Here is a 16919-nt window from a genome sequence, read left to right as displayed (position 1 = left end):
TGCTCTTCTGCCTTAACCCTGTGCTGTGAGGACCAACCTTAATCCTTCACTTATCAGCCTCTGCGAGTTCAGGTCCCAGTACTCAGTGCTATTATTTGCTGATTCAGAAAAAAACCGTAACACACAGACAACTCTATGCCTAAATAGTCATTAAAACCTCATGACTTCTTCCACATATACAGTCTACTAGTCCTCAGTTGAAAGAGCACTTGACTACCACTGACCTCAGCTCAAGATACATCTTATTAGTGAAGTATTTTTGAACCTGCATGAAAAAACACCATTTACCAGAAAGCAGACAGAACCAGCTCCAATCTGACATTTCATCTTCTGCAAGTAGCTAAAAGAGCATCCACATGTGCAAATTCACTTAGAGAGCTCTTCCCACCAATCCCCACACATACATGAAATTTTAGCGGAAAGAAAAAAATCCAAATATTAGCTTTTTCTGTATGTTTTGCCTGTTTAATTCTGTGAAAACTGTGAATGATGCTGCAAATGCCATCTGCTACTAACACGCACCACACATACATTCAGACACAGAAATTAAATGAGAGCAAACAACATTTCAAAGAGAACTTCTGCTCAGACTGTTTCAAGGCACCTGTTCCATAGCATACAGGCAAACTCCTCTCGCACAGTAGCTTTCGCAAGTATACATGGAATTTATTTTACAAAGACATATCTTTGGTATTTATTCCTTTAGGGTAGCATGGTAAGTTTTTATGAGTTACATTTTGAGTAACATACCTGCTTCCAGTTTAACTAGGATTGCAAAATTTTAGCAGGTTTTCACCTTCAGCCCCAAACTTTACACAGAGGAAATCCACAAAGAAACAGCAAAGCTGTAGGCAGAGACAGTTATGCAGGAAGGAGCAGACAGATAGCTAATGATTTATTACTTCCTTTGGTCTAAAAATGTTACCAAGAGACAATCAGGAATAGAGTAATTCATGTATTGCACCAGACTGACAAAAACATAAGAGATGCAATTGTGAGCATACTTACAAAGGAAAGATGTATCAATCAAGGGTGTCAGACTAGACGGGATTAGATGGGCTGGGATTAGAAAGGCACATGATCTATGCCCCAGCTGAAAGAGGTTCCTGAGACCGGAGACTGGTATTTGCCATCACAAACTGGGTAATTATTAATTTGGTTTCAAACAAACAAACAAAAGCCTAAACAGCCCTGCAAAAAGCTACACTTTTTGTTTGTTTGTTTTAATTGTCACTGGGTTGCAACACTTTGATCTAAGAAGTAGCACCTCCCATAACACAGACTCCACCTGTGTTTTTCCAGGCAATTAAAGAAATTACCAGATTACCAGATGTCTGGATTTAACATAGCAAATTAGGCCTTTACAAGAACTCAGGCCAATGAGATCCTTTTCATTGATGACTATAATTATCCTAATTGTTTGATGAGGTTCTTATTCCTACAGAACCATGGGTTTTGAATCAATGCCCACAGATGTGAAGGACATCTTTTCTATTAAACTCGTAACTGTTGAGATGAATTATTTACACATGGCTGGGAATAAAAATTAGGAGAGTGACAGTTAACCCATTCATTGTTGTGTGGAAATTACTGATGTTGCCACCACAGAAACTTTCCAGCTGTCCTTCTGTATCATCTCTTATTGTACAAGTGAGGATGTGAAAACTGACATCCCAGAGAATTCTAGCTAGAGGGAAAATCAGTCATTGGGAATAGGGATAAAGCACAGGGAAAGTGAAAGCAAAGGGAAAACAACTCTGGATTAAAAAGAGAATAACTAGACCCTCTCGCTTGCATGGAAATTATCTTTGCTATAGGTCTACATTTAAATGACACCTGAAGGATGATCCTGCTCTGTTTATTCCAGACTGGATTCAGATTTATCTTTTGATTTTTTTTTCAAGTTTTTTTTGCATTATGAAAGTATTCTTTTCCTCTTCTGCAATGTTTTAAAGTGCGAAGTGTGGACAATCTGCTATGCCTTCTCTGGACTGATTCATCAAACCGCTCTTCCTTCTAAACCTTCAAATCCCTGAAGCATGTACTTAGCAAGTATCCTCCATCCTCTTCAGCCGTTAGGATTTTCAGTGCTGGCATACAACACCCATTTTCTGGGAAATGGCTCAAAACTAACACCTTATTCTCTTGATGCTTTGAAGGTACTCCTCACTACCACAATACCCAAGTTCCACATGATTATCTCAACAAAATCTCCAGAGGTCAAGACATGCAGCTAAACTCTACTTGTGGATGGGGAGTCACAAGACAGAAAAATGAAGCATTCTGGAACAGAAAATTAACCTTTACTGAAAGTTGGGCAGTTCATATTGCATTTATTAAGAGGTAACGTAAAAAAGAGCATGCACACAAAAGGTTATGACACAGAAGCTCCAAGTGCAGGATCAGACAGAATGTACACTGGTGTGAAGAATGATTTTTTTTCCCTATTTGAGTTTCAGGTTCACAATACACTGGGACTGGATCATCCTTTCCTCTGTATACCATGCACGCAAAGCCTACAAACTGTTGACAGCCCTTACGGCCTAACACTACTCTGGAAGGCTCTCACAACTGACCAGTAAGATTGCTGTGCTCTCAGACTCAGCATTAAAGGGACACAGAGGTCAATTTTCCCTTTCGACTACAATAGCTATTTCCCACTGCCTGAGTTCTGGAATGCTTTACCAATAACGCGCATTACCTTTCCATGCAGGTCAGATTCATTCCCTCCTCCAGCATTTTTACATATCCATAGACTTTTCCCACCCATGTGCAGCAGTTGCTTCTTTTGCAAGGAAAATATTTCACTTAATACATAAAAAAACACTTAATAAATGCATTTCCAATAATATAGTGAAGAGTGGTACTGGAGACGTTTAAATACTGAGACGTTATTCTTTAATGCAGACTTGTATTTTTTTTTTCCTTGGATAAAAATAAGGAAATTGGACAAACTGCTTGTCTTTTTTAAGAGACCATACTGTTGCTACCCACATCAACAGACGCTAAACTCACTGAATACTAACAATCTCCAAAGAAAACAGACATAGAGAAGGAGTTTTCTAGGATCAGAATAAGGAGGAGCAGCCAACCCAACCTATGTGCTTACAGCTGAGACTAGAGCCAATTGTTACAGAAAGGATAGATCAGGTACTGTGAAAAATCTCTCATGACAAGGATATCTCTAGGACTTGGGACTGGGAAATTGGAAAAGGCTTGATTGCTCTGTCTGTGTGTGTGTACATGTGTACATGCATGTACACAATCTACACATATTACAAGGGGAAAAGATTTTACTTCAGCATCTATGTTAGCCCTTCCTGACCTTTTACTACCAAACATTTGTACGCAAGCTCAATGAAAGACAAAACCAACTCATTTACACATTTTCATTTCAGACACCCTCCAGTAACTCTCCCTGCCCTTCTCAAAATGATACTCTTCATGGACTTGGTAACAGCTTACAATATACATTGCACACTGTGCCATTTGCAAGTGCAGATTTAGGAACAAGCATCTCAGATAGATAGCCAAGGCACAAATCACGTTTTTTCTGGCCTTCATACAGCCATGATAAATAAAAAAAAATCCCTTATCTGCGGAATCCACTCAAAAAGAAAAATGTGAGTGGGAAGGCTTCATTTCATACTTTTCACTTTAATAAAAAAAATGCAACTCTAAGGCGTATGTTACCTTATGTCCCATTTTGAGCCCACACGCAGAACAACCTCTCTCGGTAAGATAATAAAATAAATGCAACTCTAAGGCGTATGTTACCTTATGTCCCATTTTGAGCCCACACGCAGAACAACCTCTCTCGGTAATCTTATTACTACCAAAAAAGCTCAGGTTGACAATTTCTCCTCTGAAATTCACAAGGGGAAAACCAAGCTTCTTGTTTCAGACTATCTTGTATTCCACCACGGCATGCTATAGTGCTTTATAGCCAAAGCCCTCCCCTGAAACAAACTGAACCATTATTCCCACAAGGGGATCTTGCTTTCACTCTGAAAAAAACTTCCCAGATTTACCATGAAATCCCACCAGAGCTCAGCACAATGTGTGCCTGCAATAACAGCACACCATTTCTGCAATGAAAATAAATGAAACCACGCATTCCTACTCCGCAGGGGAAAAAGAAGTTCTTCTAAGACAAGCTTTACAGGATGTCCAGACTCACACACTGAGCATACTGGACAGCCGGTATTTAATTGCTGGTATGTTCTCTACACTTTAGTCTCTTGAGTTTGTGTGTACAAATCAAGGGTTGGGAAAGGAAGACTGTAATCCAGCTTACTATTGCCAGACTTCACTGCTGATGGCTTAATCCAATCAGCATCTCTCAGTAAGACTCATTTTGTTAAGTAATTTAACATTTAAACCAGCTACTACTAAATGTACTTATATATATACACACACACATCTACTATATACCCCAACAGACAATGCAACCAACAATGCAAATAAAGGGCATTCCATAGCAATCACTCCCTAAGAAATGAAGAAGTGATTATTTGCCAAAGGGAACATGCTCAGGGGAAATTCTTAACTTCCTTACTCCTGATGAGGTTTTCCAGGCAGTAGGAAAAGACAAGTGGTCTTCTGACTTCTGTCATAAGTTGTTTTGGAATGGTGCATGATTTTCTCTCATTTTAATGGGAATTACTGATTAATTACATACATGCTTAAGATCGTATAAATCTGAAAGGCATCATTACTGAAACAGAAATTCCATTTCATTTGAAAATTACCTGTAATAAGTGTGAAAAATATAGAAGTTAAGAAGCTGAAGACTTTTGTACTAATCTCCTATTCTCTCCCCCCCTCCCCCAAAGGAGCCTGGACTAGTTAGGCTATTTTTTTTGAAGTTTTTTCCCATTCTACTTGACCATAACTCTGACTTTTTTGGCCCTCTGATCCAAGAGCTAGAGCTGGAGTCTACATTTTTGCCTCTAGCAAAGCTCTTGCTGAAATCCATGGTAACCCTGTGAGCGCAGTCTGCAGGTTCAGGCCCCTCAAAACTTCAGAGTGCTCAAGACAGAACTCTCGGCACTGTGAAGACTGACACACCTGATTAACTTAGCCACTCTACACAATGCTGGCTTCAAAACCAATTCAGAAAGTACTGCTATGCAAATTGCCTAAATGAAATATGAATTATGACTTCTAACAACAGTTCCATTTTTATTAGGGCACTATAAAAAGTGAGAGAACTGCTTTTCTGCATGCTCATTTTATTTAATGTCACGTTTTAAATTCACAGTGAATGCTCAAGACGTCAAGCGAGGCAAGAGAGGCATCAAGTGGCAATTCTGTGTAAAGGCCTGGTCTATGAAGTGGTAGCAGTCAAAGACAGGCTTCCAGTCCTTTTGAAAAAACATGTGGATGTTACAAAGCTACAGGAATGTTACCATCTGCAAAAGACAGCACTGCTACTTAGAAGAAGAGATGGACAGTCATAGATCTATCTTGTGACACCTGTTGTTAAGGACACAGAAGAACACTAAGGAGCACAACAGCCGTAGTCCAAAACATCTGCTCTTTTGTTGCTATTATTAAAATGTCAGTACATCCTGTCTCCAAACCCACAGTATGACAACACCTTCATTACAGATCTCCCTTCTCAGGACTCATTCTTTTATAAGAAAATCCTTCTGGACTGAAATTCAGACAACTACATCTAGGCTGGAAAGGCAAACATGCACAAATTTTACTTTGGGCATTATGAGAGAATTAAAAAAAAAAAAAAAAAAAAAAAGGAGTTTTGAATTCCATTGCCCCTACTTTCATCGCAGTGCACTTTACAGTATTAGGCCCACAACAAAATGTCATTAAATGCCTTTTGTTCATCTGGTGATACTCCCGTCTTTCAAAGCTGAAGGTTCTCAGTGCGGCAATGAAACTCCAGTTGCATTAGTCCCTTTCGTTTGAAATAGAAAGCAAGACAGCTACAGAAAGATTTGTGACATCCACTAGAAATTGTTGCATGATTAACATTCTCTTCTGTGACCTTTCCATCCAAAAGTACCACCATGTTCACTATATCGTAAATTAGAAAGGGATTTCTTGCCTTCATCCTTCCTCCTGTTCCTACCTTCAGAACAGGAATGAGAAACTATTTAAATAGCACACCCCACAGAACCTCCTACAGTAATATTTACCTTTGCATATGTATGTAATATTCTCCCATGACTGATCTATTGTGCATTCTGAAAAATCCCTGTCTCCATTAAAATAATATCCTTCTTTACACTGATAGTACGCTCTGCTCCATAGAGTGGTAGAGTTGTGCCAGATCATTTCTGCGTGTGGAATCAGCAAAGGTTTGCCACAGTCTATTTCTGAAACAGAAAAAACAGGGTAAGAAAACCTGAAAATGAAAACCAGCAAGGCATATCAAAAGTGTTTAAGGAAGAGAGATGAATTGTCCCAGCAAGCAACACTTCACTTTTTTCCACTTCCTAGTGATTTCTAGAAGTCAGGCCAGCCATTTAGAACCCAGAATTTTGTGACTGGAGACTTTCTAGCAGGGTGGGGCATTTATCCTTCAAGACGAACCATAAAATAAAAGTGTCCTGTTTAGAAACGGAGAACAAGGATCTCTAAGCAGATTTTTACAAGTGAATCTATCTTCCCACAACACTCTCTTATCCCCCACATACTATTTATTCCTTTATTTTACCTATCATCAGTGACAATAAATCTGAAAAACAACGCATGGTCCAAGGAGTGACATGGAAGAACAGCATCAAGAAGTTTATGTTCCTTTGCCAGCAGGTTTAATTCAAGCTTTGAAAAAAGGAGAAGCTGCTACAGACAATCAGAAAGAGCACTTCTGGGGGAAAATTTGATGGATTATTCAGAGCACTTCTGGGGGAAAATTTGATGGATTATTCAGACCACTGTAGAGATAATTAGAAAGCTGGGATAATGCATTTATAAATTAATTCATTTGCTCAGTTGTTTTCAGGGGATTCATAATAAAATTAGGGAACAAAAAGAGTGAACATCAAATCAATGGAAGAATATTATTTAGGTTCAAATCCACAATGACCGTTACACCCCAATGAAAGATTCTGCATCACTTCATTTCTAAGAAGTTAACAATGTAAGAATTAAAATCTTACCTTCACTAAAGCTTATATGCAGAAAACAAGTGCTTTTAAAACGGTTTAATAAATAATCTTAAGCAATTCTGAAATTCTACTCAAAAAAAGGAAAACAAAGAAGTAAAAAACAAAGTGTACAGAATCACGATCTGTACAACCTTTAAAGTTAAACATATGTATTGCAACGGGCAATACATCCACCATCATGACCAACTTCCTTTTCATATCCCAATGTGTATGAATATATCTGTTATAAACCATCAGAACAAGCTTTAGAATAACTAATGCACATGCAAAGAATATGCTTAACTTATAGAAGGACAGTATGTGATGAGATACAAAAATTACTGCTGCTTAACTCCAGCTATCTGCCCATGGCCATCCTGTAATCAGATTGAAAAGCAGAAATGCAGAAGAATGTTTCTGTGTAACATAGCCAACCTTCTATTTAGACTGGTGACTCAGAATAAGAATATTAAAGAAGATTCTAAAAGTAAAGAGTGGTTGTAACATAGATGTGGCACATTCAAAAAAATTACTACATTTGATTGCAATGAACAGAAGACTCGACCCCGCTGGATTGAGCTGAAAAGATATTAATCATCCAGTGAATGGAAAAGTAAAGTTGTGCCAATGTAAAAACTGACTAAAGACTGTAATTATCCTGAGGTCACATTAATTAATAATATGAGCTCAGAGTAACAATACACTAGAAATTTTGTTGGGCAAAATACTTTTTTTTAAATGTACTTCTGTGTTTCTTCTTATCAAGGCACTTGTTAGGCTATGTTCTTCCAAATCATAGTAACAAAAGGGATTTATGATTCATGTCAAATAACAATAGCATACTTGAGCAATCATAGTTTGCAACTGGAAACTGTCCGAATATAGGAATTTTAAAGGGACACTAACTGCTAACACTAATTCAATTTCTGAGTAGTGGCTTCAACCACAGAGTAGATATTGAGCTAGAAAAATGGCAGCAATTTAGGCTGAATTTTCATCTCATGGAAATCCCAATGCCTGACATGCACTGGGATTTTGTCCTTAGAATGTTAACTTTTAACAATTGATTGCAACTTCATCAGCAACACAGATAAAAAACCCTGTTTAATATATGGCTTTTGTTTTGTGACTGAACTTCATACGCCAGAAGAGTGTATAAACTGAACGCCTGAAGAGGATGTCTCTATTTGATGACTGCTATTTATTACGGTGGCTGAAACAGTATCTATGCTAAATAAATCTGAAGGCAGATTTGATTTACCTTTGCACACCAAATCAGCGCCATCCCACTGTCCTTCGGCATTGCAGACTGCAGTCTGATTGCCGCTTGCAATAAAGTAACCATGAACACAATTATAAGTAACTTCACTTCCGTACGTGGTCCCACTTACAGACGCTGGATGTGCATTTAAAACAGTAGGTGGAGCCCCGCAATCCACACCTAGGTAGAGGAAGAAAGAGGAAGAATAAACTTGTTAGTCAAGCAGCAGAAGTAATGACGGTTGCACTCCCAAGAGTATTTCTTTCATCATTATCAACCAACCCTCTTCTCCCGTGGTGATCCAACACTCCTCATACCCTCTGCAACATCCATGCTGTGACTGAGAGTGCTGTAGCTACTCCAGAGCTGCTTCCAAATAGAATTACTTCTCTCTGCCTTTCTCTCAGTATGGCATGCTAAATCTGTGACTCCTTCCTCAGCCTAGCTGCTTGTATACAGAAAATGTCCTGGGTTTTTTTTTAATCTTTAGGATTCTCCTGCTTTTACAAACCTGATTACCGGTGGCAAGCTGGTTCTACACCATTTGCAGTGAGCAACAGTCAGAGGGAGGCAGATGAGCAGAAACTGCCTTTAGAAAGCAAAATTTTCAAAAGTGCACTAGGACCAGAGAAATGCAAAACCATCAAAAAGGTTACAACATACAATACAAAAGTTTCCTTTTAAAGCAAGAGTCTACACAGTGTTCAAAATGCATTGTAATAGTTGCTCTATTCACAAACATGCCGAGTTGTCATTTAAAAATGCATAAAACAAAGAAGTCAAGTAGCACAAAAACCAATTTGTTTGATAAGATGCCCATTTTCTAAGCTAAGCAACCATCTAAAAGGCTTTCATATTAGCACAACACAACACTCGCATTCAACAGTTTAACTACAACTCTTCACGTACATCACATCTTCCCATTAAACTATCTGACTTGTCATGTTAAGACAATTCTTTTATTAATATTCAAGGGAAGCTATACTCTTCAACAACACATTACATCCACATACTTCTATTTAAATAAAAAAAGGGGGATCTGCTCCACTTACAGTACCCTGATGTTAGGTCACACATCTTACCAAGTTTGACCTACCTTCAATGGCCAGTTTCATCGTGACTATATAAAATAAGCTCCTAAATTATCACAGGAAGGAAGACAAAAGACAAACTTACTTACTGATTTTCCTGAAAAAGAAGACACTACACCTGGCCAGGAGAAATTCTTAAGTTAGCAATAAAGGCTTATCAGGGAAACTCTCAGAGTTTAAAGAATTACTTAAAGGTGCCTTTACTAAAGTTAAAAAATAAAACCAGACTTACTGGCTTTACAAAGAGAAGTCCTAAAATCCAGGAAAAGAGCTTGCAATACAAAGGGGAAGTAAGGTTGTCATTTCAGACTCATGGGCTGTTTCTTGGTGTTTGATGCATTTTATTTCAATTAACCATGAGAGATGTGCTCAGAAACTCCAACCTGACCTACTGTTTGATTGTAGAAATTAAAAAAATCACATGAAAAAGCAGAAAAAGAAATCACTGAAAAATACTAATAAAAAACAAATGTACCAACAACTCACAAGGACTGCATTCCACAAGCTTTCTTTAGGGACCTCTTGAGACTTTGGGCACTTCCTTTTTGTTCTCAAATTCACTGTCCTTTACTTATTTTGGGGGGAAAATGTTATTTCAATTGTTTTATTTTTTATGCCAATAATTTAGTATTAAAATATTTTATCTTTTCTTTCTTACGAATTTTCTAGTGATATTTAATATTTCATTTTTCCCAACCACACTGATTTAGCATCCTTATTCTAATTTATTCACTTCCCATAGACACATATACAAACGTTACATTTTTATCCTCTCTCAAAGGGAAAAAAAAACAAACAAAACAACCCCCAGAAAATAATTAGAAACCAAGAGGGCTTTTGTATTTTGAGAGAAGGAACTCTCCTCACTAAGTGGTAATTTTCAGGATGACAATTCTCCCCTGTAGAATTATTATACACAGTGTAGTTTCTGTTAGCTAGCACTTCAAGTGTCATTTAACTAATATACAGACTTTCTAACTACTCACAGGAACACAAAATCCTGCACTTGTAAGCAGTAATATTTCAACAGAATGGGCAATTAGAACACCCAAGCAAGTGGAAGTTTTAAAGATGCTCACAGGAAACTTTACACTTGAGAGACACGAAAGCATTTGCTCAGGCACAAATGCTCTTAAAATCATGAAGATGATTCCAGAGATGAGGGGTGGTATGATGTGTCTCTTTTGCATCTACAGTCGACCTTAGGAAAAAACTTAACAAGCTGTCAGAAAAATTGTTCTTTTCATGAGAGGTCACTGATGCCTTCCAACTCGGTGGCCTTTCCCATGAAATGCTACAGAAATCTACAGAAATCTAGCTGTTTTCTAGGCCTTGGTTCACAGGCAGAAGGACACATTGCAGTGTCTGTAAAAATATAAGGACCAGCATTGAAAATGTCGTAACACTAACAAGAGGAGGTTGGCACAATTTTATAACCTGTCCTTTTCTTTTCTTCTTTTTTTGGGAATACCCAGATCTTGAAAAATTATCCTTCGGACTGAGGAAACAGTCTACTGTCTTTCACAAACACACTTCCCCATGCATAAACCCCCTTAATGAAGAATTTAAGAAAGATTTAAGACCCTTTTCTCCTTTACAGTTTAAAATGGCAGGTTCCCAAGTTTCATTTGCAGTGCAATATGAGAACTTCCCCTTGTTGCTGTAAAACCCTTCTTTACATTCATAATGAACCACACTTCCTGGTAGCAAGCTGTAGTTCCCCATAATGTAGCCATGCTTCATTTCAGGAGGGGAACCACATCCAATTTCTGCAAAGAGATTGGGTTAAAAGATCTCACAGTACAAAAATCACAACACACGACCACTTTAAGATTAGCTGAACTGGATGGTCACATCACAAAATACACCCAACCTGATGAATCTGAGGGATCACCAAATGGGTAGATTAGCGTTGAAGAGTTGTACTGGCCACAGCTGGAGGAACACAGTGATCCAGGCACTGAGCTACATCTTTACTAACATGTAGCTGGAGCCATTCACGACACCAAAGAGGAGATAATGCAATGTGATGGTGCTTTGCATGTGCCAGTCTCGTTACAGCAATGGCTGAATGATCCTTCAACATCAGAGGAAAATTTCAGGCCCCAATGCACAGCTTTATTTCCTAGTGCGTGGGAAAGGTAAAGCACTGTGGACAGGCTGAAATGAAATGGTCTGCCCCTCAATTCCTCCATCTCACTGAACTAGCCTGCATACAAAAGCTACATTCCTTCAGCACAGCCGCTTGACAGGGCTCCCTTGTCCGACTCAGCAAGCGACACAGTCAGTACGGATACACTACTTTACCACAGCATGTGGCGGGGGGGGTCGGTGAGATAAGCAGGGTTATCAGCAATTCTGGCAAAATGAAGCGGAGCACTCCAGTTGGAAACACTGGACGAACTACAGGCAGTGAGCTTTACTGACAGTTTTTGCAGTAACTCAGAAATGAGAGCTGGATATAATCGAGGCAGTTCCTTCCACCTGGGATGCCTGGGTTCATTACATACTCTGACAGCTACACCTTACACTGCTAGCACTTTCAATCTGTGAAAACCTACACTAGAGAGGAAAGGAGGAATGGTTTCAAATAGAATTTTATTTTTTTTAATGGCAAGATAAACAGAACAGTTTATTTATGCAGGTGGCACAGCATGTAATAAATAGCTAAACTATTATTTTATTATTCCTCTCCCCTAGGCTTGTTTCATACATCTGACCTCTCCTACCAGCTATTTTTCCTCTCTTCCCTTCCCCTTCATGCAGTGTGATTATATAAGCAAGTGGATTATACCACACTTCCTTCCTATTCAGAAACCAACTACATCACCTTCATGGCATTATTAAGCTTCTCTTACACTGCACACCTGAACCACTGCTGAGAGCCTGTAGAAATCGTATCCGGCGTCAACTCTACCAACCAGACATCATTGGACAAACAGAACCAAAGAAGAAAAAAATCATACAGCAAGCAAAGTCCACAGAGAGGGCTTCTGCCCTGCAGACTTAAAAGCACAGGTCAGTGCAGGTACTACTATATCATGTAAGATCTGACTTTACCTGCTAGCAAAAACAGCACCCACAGATTCTCACCTTTGCATGAAACTATGTTCCCATCTGGATGAAAAGAACGCTCTCCATTTTCTAATTTATAACCATCACTGCAGTAACACTTGTAGCTTCCTTCAGTATTCACGCATCTTGCATTGCGACCACACAACCCAGACTCCTCACATTCATCTATATCTAAAAATTCAGAGAAAAATATACGCACTTTGTAATAGGTTTTTTTTTTAATTAATTAGTGTAGGATCCCAAGCTTAAAACAAATACAGCATTCCATGAAGGGTTCTATGTAGCTTCTGATGTCTCCTCTGGGAAACAAAGGAGCTTATCATTGCCTGGTGTTCAACCATCCGGAAGGAGGAGAGTCTCAATTTTGTAGATAGCTATCTTTTAAATTGTTTGTTTTACCTGACAAATAGTTTCCAATGTTATCTCCTGCTACAACAATCCCAGAAAAATCCCCTATCTGCAAATATCTTAATCAGTTACAACAGTTCATTACTGTAACAAGGAACTGGCTAATATTCTACACTGAACACAAATATGACATTCTGGGGGAAAGATAAGTATCATCTTGTTTTCTTTAATCTAGCTGCTGCTTCTCGAAAGATTATTGCTTGAATGTGACTGTGAAGCAATGATTTGTAACACAGCACAGAATGCAAAATGGATCTAATTCACAGCTGTTAGAACCTAGATGTCAAGTAAGTGTTTGCATCCACAGCAGAAAATGCTCTGATACAGTTTTAGAAAGTAAGTTCTAAAGTGATGGGAAAAAAAGATTTGTGCAGTAGAAAATTAAGTTCTGGATTCCTGGTGCTCAAGATTCTTTGTGATGTCTACCTGTACAGTTCGTGCCATCATTGGGAATAAATGTCTTGTTGTTGTTGGAGGCTCGGTATCCATCAAGGCAAACACAGTAAAAACTACCGTGTGTATTATGACACAGCGTATGATTTCCACAGATCTTGCTGGCTCCAATCTGGCATTCATCTTTATCTGTCAGCACATTTAAAACACATCAGAGAGAGATTAACAAAAGTAGAATAGTCTTCCCTCCTCACTCATTCTTGTGTAACCAGACTTCCCCTTACTGTTTTTCCTTCTAAGTTATTTGGGATGTAAACACTGCTAGTAAGCTGGAGTACTTAGACCAACAGAGGTTGTTGTCCCTGGATGAAACTGTGAATAAAGTTTCATGACACAGCTGGAGTTGATCTAAGAGCTGTTGAAACCAGAGGGCTCTGCTCTCCCCTTCTTCTCTTCCTTACGGCACGCACTGGCTGCAGCAATTGATGGAGCTTGTGCTGATCTTACCCAGCTCACTCAACTGGCAGCGAATTAACATAGCAAAATATGCAGCTCATCTTCTCCCTCAGTAATCATAGCATCACAGAATAGTTTGGGTTGGAAGGGGCCTTTAAAGGTCACCTAGTCCAACCCCTCTGCTGCGGGCAGGAACATCTTCAACTAGATTGCTCAGAGCCCCGTCCAACCTGACCTGGAATGTTTCCAGGGATGGGGCATCCATCACCTCTCTGGGCAACCTCTGCCAGCATTTCTCCACCCTCAGCATAAAAAATGTCTGCCTTATACCTATTCTAAACCTACCCCCCTTTAGTTTAAAGCCTTTTTCCATTCCCCCTTGTCCCGTCACAACTGGCCCTACTAAAAAGTCTGCCACCATCTTTCTTAGAAGCCCCCTTTAAGTACTGACAGGCTGCAATAAGGTCTCCCCAAAGCCTTCTCTTCTCTAGGCTGAACAACCCCAACTCTCTCATGAGATAACTGAACTCTGTGCAGGGCCCAGCGGGTGCCAGTGCTTGTGAAAGAAGGGGAAGAGATGGGAGTGGAAGAGATCAGAGGTGGAGGACCTTACCCTTTAAGCAGTGGTAAGCTATTACATACACTCAGACACAGCACCTGACATCATCCTTTGAGTCACGTATTGATTTGTCATGTGTGAGATAGTATTAAAAGGACACTATCAGCTACAGTAATAAAACAACGCTGAACAACACTTTTCATGTAACAGACATTTGCACTTAAGAAATCTGTGTGTATATGCACACTGTTACCCAGAACAGACCTTCAACTTATGAAATTAATTTTTAGTTACCCAGTAATTTGAGATAACTGGAAAAATCAGCAAAAAAGTGCAAATTTTAGTTGTCAGTTTTATTGTCTAGTTTTCAGTTCAACAGCACATAGATTAAAAAAAATAATAAAGTGAAGCCCACCATATTTAATTCTTTTTTGCTGAAGCTAAGACAAAAAATATTAAATAAACCATTCCATTTTATTTTAGAAGTAAATATTTGATAAGCCCCTATATCTTCTAAAACAAAATAAATTTAAATCCTTCATTATATAGCAGAAACTGAATAAAATAGTTAAGCAACTAAGTACAAAACAATACTTACATCAAGTACAAGTGAAGTACAGCTCATGGCTAGCCATTAAAAAAAAAAAAAGGAAAAACAATCCACACATATTCTAGGTTTTGGAAATTCTGACAGGAAATTACAAAGCTTTTACCATATTTTGAAGAATTCAGTAATATTACTTGAGAAAGAACATTTTAGGAATGTACAGAGTTTCTTGCCATTTTACAAACAGGCAGCCTACCTTGACAATGAGTTCTTCCGTTGCCTACAAATCCATAGTTACAGATGCAGACACTTTTTCCTTCAATTTGATGACATGTAGCATGAATGTGGCAAGTTGCACAGACATCTGGAACTGATCTGTTCACAACTGCTTCAAGAACAAGAAGATGCATTACTTTTTTTTTTTTTTTAAAAAAAGGACCAAAAGGTGGTCTGGTATGGGTAACTGGCACAGAATTTGAAGTGGAGATAAAATCCAGACTAAAACACATAGAATAAAATCCCATCTCCTCTGACCTCATTTTCAAACTTGCAGGAAAACCACAGACATAGTCTTTGAAGACCAAAAATAAAAAAATAAACAGAAAGGATTAAACAAAAGAAGTACACCGAACAGTTTTCTCCATCAATCTATTCTTTGAGAACAAACAAAACAGCTTTTCAGCAGTTAGCAAGGCTTATGAGACATATAATAAAAAGTTCTATCCAATATTCTTAATCTTTTCTCCATATTCATTTTCTTTTGCTTTTGTCTTGATTTCTGTTTCCTCATTTATTCTATTATTTTGTTTCTATTATTTATGTATAGCCATTTCAGCTATTTATCAATCTATTTGTATCTTCTATCATCAACATGTATATGGTATAAATGTCATTCATAAAAACGATGTTAAGAATGCTGCCAGTAGGAAAACGACTTATAAAGTCAAGTCATTTTAGAAATGAATTTATATTAGAAGTGGTTTAGCAGCGTATGACACACAACCTAATTTACTGTAATTTACAGGGCTATAAATATACATGAAACTAGAAAAAAATATGAACTTAGTCCCTTATTTGTATTCATACTTATAGTGCATTATGTGCATTTCTCTCCATTTTTTGTAAGCTCTTTTTGTTAGCTTTGCATATGCACTAGCTTTCCAAACGATAAACCTCAGAATGGACAGCTTGAATGTAGACAAAGCATGTATATGCTTACACCCTTTTTACATTTTTAAAGAAATAACTAATGCTGCACAAGCTGATGTTGTCTCATGATGCTGGACATCACAGTATGGAATTTTTTACTCTTCTAAGACGGCTAAGATTGATAAGGATGGTGTGGTCCTTACAGAATACAAATCTTACTGCGTGTATAGCAGCTCTGAGAAAATTTTGCATGCCTTTACATGTGTCTAAATACATAACCGTAATGGGACGGAGAAGGCAGCTGAACACTCTAGCCAGCTTTTTTTACGCACCAAATTTATCAGTGTGATAAAACTGCCCTTCCACACACACAGTGTTTCAGCTTTACTCACACTGCACTTCTGAGCGCCTTAACACTCGCGGGAAGCATCACTGATTCCCATTCCTAATTCTCAATGCTTTTATATACTTTTTTTGTGTGCGTTCCTAGTAAGAACAGGGAACAAAAACCGTCAGCACGCAATGGCAGCCAATGCACATCAGAAAATTAAATTTAAAAACAGCCACGGTAAGAACTTTCTCATGATACCTCAATCTTCTGATAAGACATGGGAGTGTCCTCCTCAGATTGCTGCTCTGGGAGATAAAAAACGGTTTTTTTCCCCAACTTACTACTACAGACGAAACTTTACGAGTTATTTCTCCCTAGTAACATACCATTTTTCACTCCAGCACTAAAGTCACCTCATGGTTTCAGTCCTACCCAGGCGCTCCCTCAGACACGGCTCCCGCCCCGGCCAGGCCCTCTCGCCCAGCCGGCGCGCGGGCCCGCCTCCGCCACAGCCCCCAAGCGGACGGCGAGGCG

General features: G+C 38.6%; 1 protein-coding gene across 1 annotated transcript in view; it reads right to left on the bottom strand.

Annotated features, from left to right (window-relative positions):
• Positions 1-15315, bottom strand: part of SUSD1 (sushi domain containing 1) — a 45936-nt gene extending 30621 nt beyond the window's left edge. The window contains exons 1-5 of the mRNA XM_019473911.1: positions 15162-15315; positions 13377-13532; positions 12561-12713; positions 8377-8556; positions 6162-6341 (exon numbers count right to left, since the gene is read on the bottom strand). Coding sequence (XP_019329456.1) covers positions 6162-6341; positions 8377-8556; positions 12561-12713; positions 13377-13532; positions 15162-15315 — 823 coding nt within the window. The remainder of the gene's footprint in view (positions 1-6161; positions 6342-8376; positions 8557-12560; positions 12714-13376; positions 13533-15161) is intronic.
• Between the last annotated feature and the right edge of the window lie 1604 nt (positions 15316-16919).

The sequence above is a fragment of the Aptenodytes forsteri genome, unplaced genomic scaffold (assembly GCF_000699145.1).
Source record: "Aptenodytes forsteri isolate BGI_AS27 unplaced genomic scaffold, ASM69914v1 Scaffold103, whole genome shotgun sequence".
NCBI lineage: Eukaryota > Metazoa > Chordata > Aves > Sphenisciformes > Spheniscidae > Aptenodytes > Aptenodytes forsteri.
This window is presented reverse-complemented; position numbering and strand designations above follow the sequence as displayed.